Raw genomic sequence first — 15,910 nt, forward strand, 5'->3', positions numbered from 1 at the left:
GGGAGGAAGATGAGGAGGAGGATGGGGTAGAGATAAAACAAGACTGGTTATGAGTATATATTAAAGATGAATGGGCTTCCCTGATGGCGCAGTGGTTGAGAGTCTGCCTGCCAATGCAGGGGACACGGGTTCGTGCCCCGGTCCGGGAAGATCCCACATGCCGCGGAGCGGCTGGGCCCATAAGCCATGGCTGCTGAGCCTGCGTGTCCAGAGCCTGTGCTCCGCAACAGGAGAGGCCACAACAGTGAGAGGCCCACGTACCACAAAAAAATAAATAAATAAATAAAATTGAATGATGAATACATGAGGATTCATTTATCTATGTTTGAAATTTTCTATTATGAAAAATTCCTAAATAGAAAAATACAGAAAACAATATTTGACATTTGAATAGATACCAAAAATAAGGCTACTACAACTCCATGGGGAAAGATTTCTTCTGATACTCTTTTGAGGAACTGTCCATGAGCTTTGGTCTCAAAGCGGACAGGGGAGCCCACGTGGGAAAGACAGCAAGGCCTCTTACAGAAGCTCCCTCAAGAGATCTCAACTGACTGGAAACCCAGTGTATGATCAGAGAATCTACCACTTAATTCAGGTAAACAGAAGCCCATTGATGAGCAACTCGGAGGCCACGCTGGCCCCAAACTCCCCACCTAGCTCTGGAATACAGACCTTCCAGAAAAGGCCAAACTCAGGTCAGGTCAGCCCCCACGTCACACAGACTACAGGCCAGAGGCTTAGGAAAAGCCTCTTACTGGGTTTGGCCTCCAGGTGGCTGTAAGCCTTGCCTGGCTTGTCTGGGGCATGGAGAAGAAAAGAGCTGACTCTGCATCTGGACCTCGATGTTGCTGAGAAGTAGCAGCCCAGCATCTCAGAGAATGGACATCTCACAGCGCCCTGGTCAGCGCAGCCTCATGGGGACAACTGAAGGGCCAGGAGATCATTCGCTAAATCAAAAGTAAACACCACGGTTATCTGCCAAGAAATGAGTGATAAAATAATGTTTTTCAAGGTGGACTGAGTAATGTAACTCTCTGTATTAAAGTCATTACCATTTACCTTATTTACAATGAAAAATGGGGGGAAAAAAATCCCAGTGAAAGAATATAATATCAAGAGGCACCATGAGACAAATCACATCTTGCAATTACAGGACACAGTCCAAAGACAGACTAACTTACAGTCCCGTCAGAAAACTAATCACTCAGCAGCCGGTGTCCAAAGGCACAGCATTACGACACTGCAGCACGGTCCAGGCTAGTTAGGCGGTTTCCAGAATGTCCAAGAGAAAGGAAAACCTTTAACGACGGCAAAGCTTAAACACATTTACAAACACTGCATCTTCTCATTTTTTAAAAAATGTGTTTTTTTGATGCCTACAAACATCTTTGTCTTTCGTTAATTGGCACTCATGCAAAACAGACTGCTACCGTCTCATCATCTCCAGGTGGCCCTGAGGACCCCAAGTACCTCTCTGATGACAAGGACCGAGATGCACTGAGGACGGAGATGATTCAGGAACAAGAGGTAGGTGGTGGCGAATGCATTTCAGGGCCAGCTGACAGCACTGAGGCACAGGCTCAGATGCCAGGTCCAAAGGGTCCCGGGGAACAGCCACGGGTTCCACTTTGGGTGGTTCTGAAGATCAAATACATTGACCAACACGTAAGCTCCACGAGGACAGGGATTTCCCACCCCACCTCCACACCCCGCCTATTTTATTCATTGATGTACCTCAAGCACCTAGAAGAGTTCCTGGCACACTGTCGGGCCTCAATAAATATTTGTGGAACGAGTCAAGTGAGAAAACAGGGAAGCAGCACATTTTATATATTGTAAAGGGCCATCAAATACAGGGTATTAATACTAGTTCATCTTTCGGCCCCATTTAATTAGAATTTTATACAGACCTGGATGTTTGTTTAAAATACTCTCATGTTTATACACTGATCAAAAGCAAAATATTAATTTCCTAACAGATGTGTGGACAGTTGTTATTGTTCAAGGAATAATGGAATGGGGAAACCACCAACGAGTAGACTGTCACAGAGACAAAGGGGGCCGCAAATAAAGTAAAATAAAGGAGGCTGCCTGAGCGACCCCAGCTGGGAGGAAAAGATCAGGCACCTGGAGGGGCAGGGCAGAAGGAGCGCAGAATGAGCCTGAGAGGACTTCCTCTCTCTCGGCACTCGCTGTGAAGGGAACTGAGGGCGCTCTGCGTTATTAACGAGTCTGCTTCCAGGGCCCAATCACAAGCTCCAGGGGAATGAGGTCTCATCTGTCTCGTTCACTGCACTCCCAGAACCAGGCGCACAGTAGGTGTTATTTAGCAAATAAATATCTGTTAAATGGAAAAGAGAACTAGGGGAAGGAAGGGAGACAGAGCTAATGTTCTTGCAGGGACACAGCCCTCAGAAAAACGAGGTTCAAGCTGCCGACACGGGACAAGATTTCACCTTGACAACCAGACTCGCTCAGGAGGTGGACGTGAACATCCACTGAAGGAGAAAAACCAGGACCTGAACTGAAACTCCGGATACCGCTTCCTCAAAAAGGGTAAGAGAAAGTACGAGCCCCACTTGGGTAGGAGACGTGAGATGCTGTGCCCTCTGGCCTCTCAAATAAACCAGGCCTCTCCCTTCCCCTATGTGTAAAACGAGTGGAAAGAAAATGGGTGAAAGCGCCTCTCTGCCCCCAACGTCCCTCGACACCCCCAACCCTTCAGTGAGTAAAGGGGGGGCGCATCCTCCAATGAGGTCTCCCTCCGCCTGGTGGTTCCAGAAGGCCCCACCTTCTCCGGCACCTTCTGTGAGCAAAAGACGGGCATTTCGGCCGGGCGCCCTCACTGCCCTGGGGTCTCCTGGCGATGCTGCGTCTTCTGGTGCCGGTTGAGGATGGACCGCTGGTTGAAGCTCCGGCCGCAGGCAGGGCAGCAATAGGGCTTCTCCCCAGTGTGGATCCTCTGGTGCCTGACCAGCCGCTCCCCCTTGCTGAACCGCTTCCCGCACACCTGGCAGCCGTAGGGCTTCTCCCCGGTGTGGGCCCGCCGGTGCACGGCCAGGTTGGCATTCCTGCTGAAGCGCTTGCCGCACTCGCAGGTGTAGGGCTTCTCCCCGGTGTGCGTCCGCCGGTGCACCTGCAGGTGCTGCCGGCGGCTGAAGCTCTTCCAGCAGTCCCCGCACTGGAAGGGCTTCTCGCCCGTGTGGCTCCTCTGGTGGACCTCCAGGTGGTGCCGCTGGCTGAAGGTCTTCCAGCACTCGCCGCACGCGTATGGCCGCCTGCCCAGGTGGGTCCGCTGGTGCTTCAGGAGGTACTCACGCAGCGCAAAGCCTTTCCCGCACTCCCCGCAGCCATAGGACTTGTCTTCTTCGTGGGTCCGCTGGTGTCTGACCAGATTTGAGCTCCGACTGAAGCCTTTTCCGCACTCGGGGCACTGGAAAGGCTTCCAGAAGGAGCTGTGGGTCTTGAGGTCATCAGGCAGGGGGGCAATGCCGCGCTGGGGAGGGGGCGGCCCGGGCGCATTCCCCACCGAGCTCTCGGCCTCCTGCTCACAGGTTCTTCCGAGCTCCGGGACCTGGAGAGAGGCTTCCCCAAACCTCTCTGCCGGCCCCCGAGCAAGCGGCCCCTTGGGGTCTGCCGGCTGGGTCTTCGCCTCCTTTTCCTTGCTCCCCAGGCCTACAGGACAAGGGAGATACAGACCGATACTGAAACAAATCTGAAGGTAAACTTCCATGTTAGAACCTGGCTTCTAAGGGTGTCCCACTAACAATTCCTTCTTTTTTCCTTTAACCAACAACCTCAGTACATTTGACTTTCTCTGACTCTAAAACCAGACATTCCTTTACTTCTTTCCATCTGTTACGGACTGTTTGTGTTCCCTCCTAAATTCACAGGTTGAAGCTCTAAGCCCCCAGGTGCTATTAGGAAGTGAGGCCTCTGGGCACTAATTAGCTGAGGGCATGAGGGTGGAGCCCCCAGGATGGGATTATGTCCTCTAAGAAGAGAAGCCAGAGCTGGCTCTCTGCACACACAGAGGTAATGTGAGCATCACCCTTCATGACGGGATTAAGGTCCTTATAAAAAAAGGAAGAGACACAAGATGTCTCTCTCCCTCAGCCACTGATGACAAGGCAAGAAAGTGGCCACCCATGAACCAGGAAGAGAGGCCCTCACCAGACAACAAATATGCCAGCAACTGGATCCTGGACTTCCCAGCTTCCAGAACTGTGAGATATAAATGTCTGTTGTCTAAGCCGCCCATTCTCTGGTATTTTGTTACAGTAGCCCAAGCTCAGACAATCTCCATGCCCTTTTACAGAACAGTCTGCTAAATTCTAATGCCCTCCCTCTTAACTTCCTACTAAGTCAGACTTTGCTTTCCTTCAAAATCTAACTCAATGGTTTCCTCTAAGGAACTTGCCCAGATTACTGCCCCATCCTGGGTCTCATCAACACATATATTCAATTAGCACCGTTTATTCCACACTTACTTACGACTGACCTTGTTGCACGTGCTATTCTACGGTCATCTGAGATGTTCAGCTTCCCCGGGATCACAGACCTGTTCCAGCAACGGGGAGCTCCCGGCACTGCACATCCTCCCTCAGCTCACTATCCCTGCTCGCACTGTGCCCTCCACCTCACCCTGTTTTATTAACCTGGGTCTCTGGGAGCCTGGCACAGGGACTGACTCAGGGGAGACGCTTCATGACTGCCGGATAAGTGAATGAACCCAGTCTGTACCAGACTACCTCTACATCGGCGTATTTATTAGGACTGAAACGCCCTTCTACAAGTCCTTCCTGTGATCCCTCTTATACCCTCTCTAAATTAATAGTTGTTTACAGAAGATCAAGAGGAAGGGAAGGAGAAGAGAGAAAAGAGGTACTAGGGAGCAAAGAAACCAAAAAGAAAAGAAGAGGGAAATGACAGGTGATGCTTAAACGGGAAAGAGTCGTTTCAGGCAAGCCCATTAAAAGATAAAGGGAGGGACTTCCCTGGTGGCACAGTGGTTAAGAATCGTCCTGCCAGGGGACTTCCCTGGTGGCGCAGTGGTTAAGAATCCGCCTGCCAATGCAGGGGACACGGGTTCAACCCCTGGTCCAGGAAGATCCTACACGCCACGGAGCAACTAAGCCCATGCGCCACAACTGCTGAGCCTGTGCTCTGGAGCCCGCGAGCCACAACTACTGAGCCCATGTGCCACAACTACTGAAGCCCGCGCGCCTAGAGCCTGTGCTCTGCAACAAGAGAGGCCACCACAATGAGAAGCCCGCGCACCACAAGTAAGAGTAGCCCCCTCTCTCCGCAACTAGAGAAAGCCCATGCTCAGCAACAAAGACCCAATACAGCCAAAAATAGTAAATAAATTTCTTAAAAAAAAAAAAAAAAAAGAATCCGCCTGCCAATGCAGGGGACACGGGTTCGAGCCCTGCTCTGGGAAGATCCCACATGCTGTGGAGCAACTAAGTCTATGCACCACAACTACTGAGCCTGCGCTCTGGAGCACACGAGCCACAACTACTGAAGCCCACACACCTAGAGCCCATACCCCACAACAAGAGAAGCCACCGCAATGAGAAGCCCGCGCACCACAATGAAGAGTAGCCCCCGCTCACCGCAACTAGAGAAAGCCCGCGCCCAGCAATGAAGACCCAACGCAGCCAAAAATAAATTAATTTTTAAAAAAAAAGATAAAGGGAAAAAGAACGTTTCATGCCTCGTGATGTGATAAAATATGAAGGACACAGCTCTCACTTCTGATGTATTCTTTTATTTTGCACCTTTCACAAAAGTAAGTGTGCAAAACATAAAGAGCTGAAAGAATTTTCATAATGAAGATGACCATTAAATAGCAGCCACTTTAAGAAACAACATCACCAGAAGCCCCTCCTGTCCCCTCCCCTCCCCTCCGGAGACTGGTGACACCATCCTGCCCGCAGGGTAATGTATTATCCAGGCTTTTATCACCATAAAGTATGGTGATAAAGTTCCCAGCCTTTACATATTTGATTCACACATTGTGTCTGCTTCTTCTGCTCAATATTACGCCTGTGGGATTCACCTACATCGTGGTGTAGCTGTAGTTGCACTACATTCTCTCTCATCAGTGTACGATGTTATACTGTAAGAGTATATGACACTGTCCTTATTAATCTGGCTGATATTCATCTGGGTAGTTTCCAGGTTTGAGGTGTTATGTACAGCAAAATTAAAATTAAATGCAATGCATGAACCTAACTGGACGTGGGGAAATGTGAGTACGAGCTAGATATTATGTATCATGGAATTTATGTTTATTTTCTCAGGCCCAATCCTAGACAGTTGTCAATGCAAGAGCGGCAATCACATGGGAAGAACTCTCAGGAAGACTCAAGGTTGAGACGGCTAGAGGATGCTATGCTTGGGAAGCAGACCTCCGGCTCACCCAGTCTCAGCGTAAACGTTAGGGAAGTACGTGGGTTGTTTTGAACCAGTGAGCGGATAAGAGGACAAGCATAAAGCCAGCGTCTCTAGAACAGTCAGAATGGCCAGGAGGGTGTAAAAACTTGCTGGGAACACAGTGGCGGCCTTGGCAGAGGCCCGTCCGCAGCGCCAGGATGAAGGCGCTAGGATGCCGGCACCTCCATGGGTGCACACGCACGGCTCCTGCGCTCTGCATTTACCTCGGAGGGGTTCCACGTCCTCTGCCATCACAGAAATCGCACATCTCTTCATCATGGGTGACAGCCTTGTACTGGACCCAGGCCTCCCAGTATACTGCCACTGCCACTACTCTGTGATGACCGCTAGTCAAAAATCCACATTTAACTTTACAGTCGGCCCTCCGTATCCAAGCTTCCTCATCCACAGATTCAACCAACAGCAGATCACACGGGACTGTAGTACGTATTCATTGAAAAAAACCCACGTGTAAGTGGACCCACACAGATGAAACCTCTGTTGTTAATGGGTCGACTGTACGACACTTTTGCATGTTTTAAGATGAAACATGTTTTAACATGTTTTAAGATGAAAAAAGACCAGGAGACGTCAGTACAGGTGAGTGGTCAGCACATGACTTACAAAGAAGTGATGAGAGGAGGAAGGAGAGAATCAGAGGGAACAAAGGAGGGAGCCCTTCGCAGCCACGGTTCCCCTCTCCCCACCGCCCACCCCATCCAAGCCGCGGGGCTGTCACCCCTCATCCCTAGCCCTCCGCAGTGTTCACCAGCTGTCCCTGGTGGGCCCTCGGTGTGCACTTCCCAGGCTCACCCTTCCCTCCTACCTTCTCCTGCTGCTTCTCCCCCACAAGCACCTTTCCTCCCAGCTCTGACCCCAGGTAAAACCCGGCTGCCACCTGAGACGCCCGGCTGGGGCCCTGCTTGCTCTGCAACACCAGCCCACACCAGCCCCATCCACTGCTGAGATCCCACTGCAGCCCCGTGCCCTCCTGCACCCACACACTGTGGGCTCCGAGGTTTCATGAACGTCAGTCCTGCCCCAACACAGAACTGCTAACGTGGGGCCTGCACACAAGGGAGCGCTCCATAAACACAGGCTGGTGAAAGAGATCAGAGGATCCCCCTTTCGCTGCTTTTCTCTTGCTCTCAAGCCCTCAGTCCCCTTCAACTACAGACACAGTAGGAGTTCGTTCAGGGCATCCTAACGACCGACCTGTCTCATTTCAGCCAGAATAACTACCTGGTGTTTTCTTGCTCCTTGTCTGCTCCTCTCCTGACCCAGGAAAGCACCTCGCCAGCTCCTATGTGCCTTGGTCCACGCGCTTTCCACAGACTCGTTTACTCATCTGCCATGATATTCCCTTCCTTTATCAGTAGCATCAGGTTCTGAAATCTGGGGCAAGGACAACAACCCTGACCTACAGCTTTCACAACTCCTCACTTTCTTACCTCCGAGATGGAAACAGTCTTACCTGGAGGTGAGACCCCGCAGTCCTGGGGCTCCACGTACTCCCCAAGGCAGTCTATCTGGGCTGGGGTCACGTGCCTCCACTCCTCCTCGGGGAAAGCCAGGGCCATGTCTTTAAATGGGCCCAACCCCTGAAACAGCACAGGAGATGGCTATGGATAAAGAAATAATCCCGAGGCAGGAGCAGTGGAAAAGCAGAGAGACACAGGGGACAACATTCCAGGGGAGAACAGAGCAGGAAGACAGAAGGAATGCGGGTCCCTAGATGGTTCCGAGTGGGGCCAGAAGGGCCTCCCTCTCGACAGTTTAATGGCAGAGAACGATGGACTTGTCTGAGCCACTGTATTTTTGAGCCTCTGCTGCAGCCACTTGGCTGGTACCCAACAACTGCGGCCTCTAACTTCCACCGTTCAATCACCTCCGCTCGATCCTCATGTTTGATGGAGACTGGGGGCTGCTGTTTAGCCCCTCAACCAGAACTGACTTTCCCTCAGAGATAAATAAAAACTCGGGCTGGCCCTGCCTCAAGAACAACGTTGTGTTGAAATCAATGTGTCATCGTCATGACACCGTGAAGAACTACTGTGGTAGAAGGAGAGGCTCCGACCAAATTCAAAAACTTGGATGTCCTTTCTTCATCTCCTCTAAACAACATGCTTGGAAAACAGAAACAGCAAACAGCACAGGCATCAACCCTTGCCCAAATACGGCTTTAGTGAGCTCAAACTTGAGTCGCTTCTGGGAATTCCCACAGGAGGGGCCAGAGAGACAACTCGGCTCAGCACTCCTGGGAGCGCCCACCCGAGTCGCTTCCCTCCTGCTGACGTGGGGGGAGGATGGGGTCCAGAGGAAGAGCAGCGGCAGAAGTATCCATAAAGCGCCTCCACAAAGGGCTACTGACCTCCTGGCCATCCACCACACCCTAGATCATGCCTCTGGGATTTCCACCACTAATGTCTTCCTCCTCACAATTACAAGAGTAATACTGAGTCGATGGAGGAAAAGAAGAAAAAAAAAAAACAAAGAGTAATCCAAATGAGTGAACTGAGCCTCATGCCTAGACCCTAAGGCAGGGGTCCCCAACCCCCAGACTGGTACCGGACCGCGGCCTGTTAGGAACCGGGCCGCACAGCAGGAGGTGAGTGGTGAGAGAGTGAAGCTTCCTCTGCCGCCCCCATCGCTCCCCATCGCTCGAATTACTGCCTGAACCATCCCCCCACAGCCATCCGTGGAAAACTTGTCCTCCACGAAACCAGTCCCTGGTGCCAAAAAGGTTGGGGACCGCTGGCATAAGGCTCAATTCAAATTAATAACTGAGGATGTAGTGGAGAAAACGAAGCTGTCACATCTATCAGAACAAGAAAGGTAGAATCATTCAACTCTGCAGATGGTGCTCTGCTGTGAGGAGAAATCTTGGGGAAGGTGAGCCTCATTCAAAGCGACATCACGATCCCTGAAGAGCAGTCACAGCTCACCTGGGATCCAGCTGTAAGGAACCCCACTGCCATCTCCTGGTCTCTGGTGCTCACTGCAGGGAGGCCAGGACCAGCCGGAAGAACTGGCAGAGCTGAGCAGGGAAATAAACCAGGAGCAGGATTAGCGCTGTCCTGCAGCAGCTCGTCCACAGGCGTCTAGTGCCTGACACAGAACCCCAGGAACCATAAGGAGACTCCAGACAGGCAGGTGTGGGTGTACCCTACCCTGTTCTAACCCTGTTCTCAGCTAGGAAAAAGGGCCCGACCCAATATGCGCTGCCCTTCAGGGCTGTTCATGCTCCCAAGTCACGCTACAGCAATAACCCCCCTTGAGATTCAGCAACACAATAAGTCACATGTCACTTTTAGGGATTCAGTTTATCTGCCCACTTAAAAAAAATATCCCTACATGTCAGCTACATACTTCCTGGCAGTTTCTAGAAGGGATGTGAGGGAAAGGAGAAGAAATGATAAGAGAGCGTGATACCAGATATCCCCCGCAGAAATCAGGAGATCGAGCTATAGAAAACAATTTCACTTCATCTGTTTCCTACTGAAGTCCAGGAAGTAGCCAGGAAAACCCAGAACTGCACGCTACAGGTAACTTAGTTTATCAACTGCAGGGTTTGTAAAGGAAAGGGGAGAGGGCAGGGCACAAAGCACCCTTTTCTGTGCCCTTTCTTCCTCACTGCTTGCAGCTTACCCTGCTCCTGGAAGGCCTGCGTCCCCTCTCCAGGATCCTGGTTGAGCTGCTCCTCAGCGCCTTGGTCGAGGCCTTGAATTCCTTCCCCATGGGGCAGCCCCCACTCGGGTTTGACCTCCACGGGCCCCAGGTGGACACTTGGCTCCCAAGGACCTCTGCAAAGTGCTGTCTCCTCCTGCTCTCCCTGCACACGGCACGGAACCTAAGAACAGGCCCCAACACCTATTAGAATGAGGCCTGCATAAGGCTGTTATGAAAGGAGTTGAATTAAAACCTAAAAAAGAGACCCACTGCAGCTGCAGGGGAGACAAAGGACAAGCTGGCTCAGCTCTTCCCCAGGACATGAGTGAGAAGGTGAAAAGGAGGCTAAACTGTCTTTATCAGGCGCTGAGCAACTTCTGTGCATCCATGCCATTTACAAGGGTCCCTTCTGCCCACGTCAATACTGATCAAATTCCACCATGAGCAGTATCACAGAGAGATGTTATTATTATTCCAATGAGAACTTTAGCCCAAAACACTCACTATTAGAAAAAAGATTCCCCAATTACAGATGCTGAAAGTAAAAAATACAAAGCCTAGACTGTGCAGTGAATCAGTGAGAAAAAAAACTGCTCTAGAAATAGCAAGGAAAACCAGAACTCACAAGAACAGGCCTTTCCTGGTCCACTTTTAAGCTCCTTGGTAGGGAGTAAAAAAACAAAACAACTCTCTTAGGACTATACAGGAAGTCAGGGGTGACTGCGGTGGGAAAAGGGAGAACAAAATGAAGACAGATTGTTATCTGCAAGCAAGACAGTAACGTTCAGTCCTGCCCTCTCTTTCCCAGACGGCAATCGGGAAACTACCAGAGAGGGACAGACACATGGCCAGAGTCCCAAGGGAGCATCTGAGATGCAAAGTCACTCACTACGTGAGCCGTCTCAGCCAACGTCCCAGACGTGGAAACGGCACTGTTCCAGACAATGCTTCTCAGGAAGAATACTCACCAAGTGGAATTCCAGAATTCCCTGCATCACCACATGCATCTCTGCCCGAAGAGGAATGAGTCTACCAGGGCCCTTGAAATAGATCACAACTGCCTTCTTTGGACCCGAGGCTCACAAGGGAAATATGGCCAGGCCTCTGCCCTGATGACCAAAAAAGGAGCTGACAGCCCTTCCACCGGCCCTGCGTCTTCCCTGGGAATGGCTCTCCTTGATGAAAACTCCTCTGCCCTCCAAAATGTACCCCAGATGGTCGGGGAGCAGAGGAGGGAGATTCTGCGCCTCATCCACTCCCACCGCTTCCTCAAACCTCTCGCTTCCCGCACCAACAGAACGAGACCCAGATCCCCTTTCTCACCCACCGCCTTGGCTCCCTCCGTGAAGCCCTCCACCACGGCCACAAGGGCTTTGCCGCTCTCCGGGCTGTGCTCCCGAATCCAGGCGTAGAACTCCCGGGGCAGGATGGTCAGGAACTGCTCCAGCACGAGCAGCTCCAGGATCTGCTCCTTGGTGTGCAGCTCGGGGCGCAGCCACTGGCGACAGAGCTCCTGGAGCTCCCTGAGGGCCTCCTGAGGACCAGCCGCCTCCTGGTAGCGGAACTGCCGAAACCTCAGGCGAAAAGTCTCCGGGCTGGGGCCTTCCCTCGCCCTGCCCCACGGCAACTCTTTCTCCAGTTTTACCACAGGGACACCCATTTGCTGCTGACGATCTTCTGCCATCCCTGGACACTCTTTAAGCATCTTCACACTCCCTCCCAGAAGACTGAAGGTCTGTTGGGAAGACCAGACAGACAATGAGAACAGCATAAATAAGACACAGGGAAGGTCAGGTCATCCCAGTTCTGTTCTCTACATCAATGAAATTAGGACTTAGCTTATACCCACAAATAGCTTAAAATCTCAAGAGAGAGACAACACTACAATCATAGAAAAATATAAGATGGGTTATAACTAGGTTAGTCACCAGGGCCCACTCTTCCAACACTAAATATACATTTGACATGTATCTATGCCTGACCCACAGAAACCAGAAATACAACAGAGAACAAGATAGACAAGGTGCTTGCCCTATGAAACTCACATACTGGTACAGCAGACAGGAAAAAAAAAAAAAATTAGGGAATTCCCTGGTGGTCCAGTGGTTAGGATTCCGCACTTTCACTGCCGAGGGAACAGGTTCAGTACCTGGTGGGGGAAACTAAGATCCCCGCAAGCCCCACGCGCTCGGCCAAAAAAAATGAAACAAATAAATTTAAATTATAAATGGGGATAAGTTCTAAAAAGGAAGTAAGGAGGGTGTTAATGGGGACAATCAACTTGGAGATGTGGGGACTTCCCTGGTGGTCCAGTGTCCGAGGCTCTTCGCTCCCAGTGCAGGGGGCCTGGTTTTGATCCCTGGTCAGGGAACTAGATCCCATGTGCCACAACTAAAGATCCCCCACATGGCAACCAAGATCCCGCGTGCCACAGCTAAGACCCTGCGCAGCCAAATAAATAAATATTTAAAAAAAACAAAAAAACCTTGGGCTTCTCTGGTGGCGCAGTGGTTGAGAGTCCACCTGCTGATGCAGGGGACACGGGTTCGTGCCCCAGTCCGGGAAGATCCCACATGCCGTGGAGCGGCTGGGCCCGTAAGCCATGGCCGCTGAGCCTGAGCGTCCGGAGCCTGTGCTCCGCAACGGGAGAGGCCACAACAGTGAGAGGCCCGCGTACCGCAAAAAAAAAAAAAAAAACTTGGAGACTTGGAGAAGGCTTTTCTGAATAAATAATGCTTAGGCTAAGACCCAACGAATGAATGAGATGAGCCAATCATTGAAAGAGCATTCCAGGCAAAAGCCTTGGGGCTAGAAATTACTCTGCAGTCTGAGAACACGCCCCAGTGCAGTGTGGCTTCAGCTGGGTGAGGGAGGGAAAGAGCTCAGAGGCAGGCGGAAACCACATTACCGAGGGCCTGGGCACACACTAAGAATTATGGGCTTTACTCTTATTCCTTATTTTAGTGGGGAGATACATGTTCTTCAAAGGTCACTCTGCCTGGGAAGTGTCAATAGAGAATAGATAAGAAGGGTCAAGAAGGGAAACTGCGCTTACCATGGTCCAAGTAGGAGATAAGAGACTTAGATCAATGTGGTGACAGAGAAGCAGACAAAGTCAAGACATCTGGGAGGTAAAACCAATAGACATGCTGGTGGCTAGGATGTGACGGTGTACTCAGCCTAAAGAAAACAACAGAACAATATATATATATCATTACTTTAATTGATCAAAAGATTTCTAACTTGTGTAGGCTTTACCATTCAGAAAGCATGTGAGTACATACTCTCATTTAATACTCCAAGTGTCTGCTTAACATTCTATTGGAAGTTTCTGTATCTACCTATCTACCTAGGTATCTACCTACCTACCTACCTACCTATCTTAAATCTATTTACATTTTCAGTCTATTCATTTTCTCTGCTGCATCAATTGAGAGTTCTCTTTCCTGGCTTTCTAGCTATTGCATTTGTTCATGGTTGCATTTACCGCATTATAGTACGAATGTTTACCCCTGTGTCTCCCTCCGTCTGCCAGATTCCCTTTAGTCAGGAAAGGTCCTCACTCATCTTTTACCCCTAGCACTCGACAAACAGGCTTCCCATGGTTTCTTTAAATGAGCGTCTGTTTCTAGAACGACCACTCTCACTCTTCACAGTGTTCCGCTTTGGTTCAAGAGATCAGGGTCGTGGACACCCCTCCGTTAAGGCAACCCTGGCCGGGCGGGATCAGCCTGGCTCCTACCTGAGCCCAGCGCGGTGCGGCCCCCCGGGTCCCGACCCGCAAAGACTCGGTGCCGCGGGAGTCAGCTCCGGGGAGACGCGCCGCCCGCGGCGACAGCCTCGCAGCTGCCGAGGCCCGCAGCAGGCCCTCAGCCCGGCCCCGAATCCCCGGCCACCTCCGCCCCGCAGCCCTGCACCTGTGCCGGGCTCGCCCAGGCCCGCGGCGGATCGGAAGTGGGCGACGGACGCTGTCAGACAGGTGCGTCAAGGAAGGGCCCCTTCCGTTTCCCCTCTAGGACTCTCGGAGGCCGGTGCGTCTCGATGGTCGCTCGTCCCCGGGGACCGTTCGGGAGCGCGCGCTGGACCACCAGGGGCTCCTACCCCGCCTACCTACTCCCCTGGAGGCTCGCAGTCGCCAGGCCCCTTTGCGCCTCCATGCCTTTGCACCTGCGTTCCCCCGGTGGGAAGGACCCTCCGGACGCACCGCCGGGTACCGCGCCTCCCTCAAAGACTTTAGAGACCCGTCGGTCGACAAGTGTTTATTGCAGCCTCCGGCGCTTTTTGCGAGGGTTAGGGGCGGAGGGTGATGGAGGGTAGCACCGAGTATTGTGGGTTCACATAAGGGGCCTCCACCCTGGGTAGTGTTGGGGGGCGTAGGCGCTAGTCAGGGAAGCCTTCCTGGAGGAACCGACGCCTGAGCACAGATTTGATGGATGGACCCAATAGTGAGGTCAGGTGCCCCCAGCGGAGGGAGCACGACGAGCCCAGCAAATGGTGGGGACTGGTGGCTTTCCCGCGCCCTCAGAGCCGCTAGAGCAGGCGGCTTAGCTAGGTAACCTGGAGGCAATGGGAAGCCGCGGAAAGATTTGAAGGCGGGAAGGGACCGATTTTAGAAAGATACTACAGAGAAACCTGCAAGAGAGACTGAGCAAGAGGCGAGGGAGGTGGGGAGATGAGAAGACTGACTGTGGGTTAAACGAAGATAAATAATGCAGTCCCCGAGAGAAAGGATGAGAGACAGGACTGGGGAATTCGTGAGACTAGAGATCGCAAGGAGAGTTTGGATATCAAATATATTGGGAAAGTAAAATTGGCAAAGTTTAGGGATTGATTGGATCTGGAGGATGAGAGAGAAGGTGGAATCATTTAGTAAATGACAAAGGCTACATCTCATATCAATAAGAGTGGACTTTTAGAAAGCAGACAACTGGTTGGTCATCTGGAATAAGGTAACGTTGGGTCCATTCCTTATACCACATGCCAGGGCAAAGTCCAGTCCTGCTCACAGGGTCTCCCATCCTTTTATATTACAAATTTCGTTATCAACCCATCTTGGAAATATTGTTGGCTAGCCTCCTCATTCGCTAACATGCCCTCACATCCAAGAGGGACAAGGCTGAACCTTGTCATCGAGGACCAAGAGAAACAACCTGATGGACTTAGTCTGTCTTGGAAAACTGAACTATACCTAGCGACTTCAAAAACCATCGTTCAGCTTGCCATGGAGAAGACACAAGGAAGAAGGCATTCTGGAAGAGGCAAAGAGAGATTGGATCAGATCACAGGTTTCCAGGTCAGCCTTGGAGAAGAGAAAGGGGTTCCTCTGAACGGGGAAGAAAAGAATCAAAGATGGGTTATGGTCTAGGTTAGGGCTCAGCAAACTTTTTCTATGAAGGGCCAGATGGTAACTATCCTAGACAGAACACATAGTGTGTCATCTGCTCTTCATTTTTACAATCCTTTAAAACTGTAAAAACCATTCTTAGCTCACAGCCAGGGCTGGATTTGACACAAGGGCTGTAGTTTGCTTACCCCTGAAATAGATTATTTTAAAATTATTCTAGAGAAGTGTTTAAGGAGCTCATTCTTAACCTCTTTTCTCAGTGATGTTACCTGCTGAGAGTGCAGGGGACAATGGTAGGTTGGAGCCTAAATAATGGAGTGAAGATTAGAATATCTGTTGTGAGGAATGATGTAGTAGGAAAAAAAATCATAGAATGAATGAAAAGATTGTCAAGCAACACTGAACGACTGATATTGAAAACAAAACAAAATAAGTGACAGAATCAATCCACAC

General features: G+C 51.0%; 1 protein-coding gene across 1 annotated transcript; it reads right to left on the minus strand.

The window, feature by feature from the left end:
* Positions 1 to 1,818: 1,818 nt before the first annotated feature.
* Positions 1,819 to 14,012, minus strand: ZSCAN25 (zinc finger and SCAN domain containing 25). The gene is made up of 7 exons (XM_033426543.2): positions 13,856 to 14,012; positions 13,169 to 13,293; positions 11,441 to 11,848; positions 10,093 to 10,294; positions 9,390 to 9,481; positions 7,919 to 8,045; positions 1,819 to 3,678 (listed from the first exon to the last, which is right to left on the minus strand). Exons 2-7 carry the CDS (start codon positions 13,169 to 13,171, stop codon positions 2,846 to 2,848), a joined length of 1,665 nt encoding a protein of 554 aa, XP_033282434.2. The 5' UTR covers positions 13,172 to 13,293; positions 13,856 to 14,012; the 3' UTR covers positions 1,819 to 2,845.
* Positions 14,013 to 15,910: the final 1,898 nt, after the last annotated feature.

This window comes from Orcinus orca, chromosome 16 (genome assembly GCF_937001465.1).
Source record: "Orcinus orca chromosome 16, mOrcOrc1.1, whole genome shotgun sequence".
NCBI lineage: Eukaryota > Metazoa > Chordata > Mammalia > Artiodactyla > Delphinidae > Orcinus > Orcinus orca.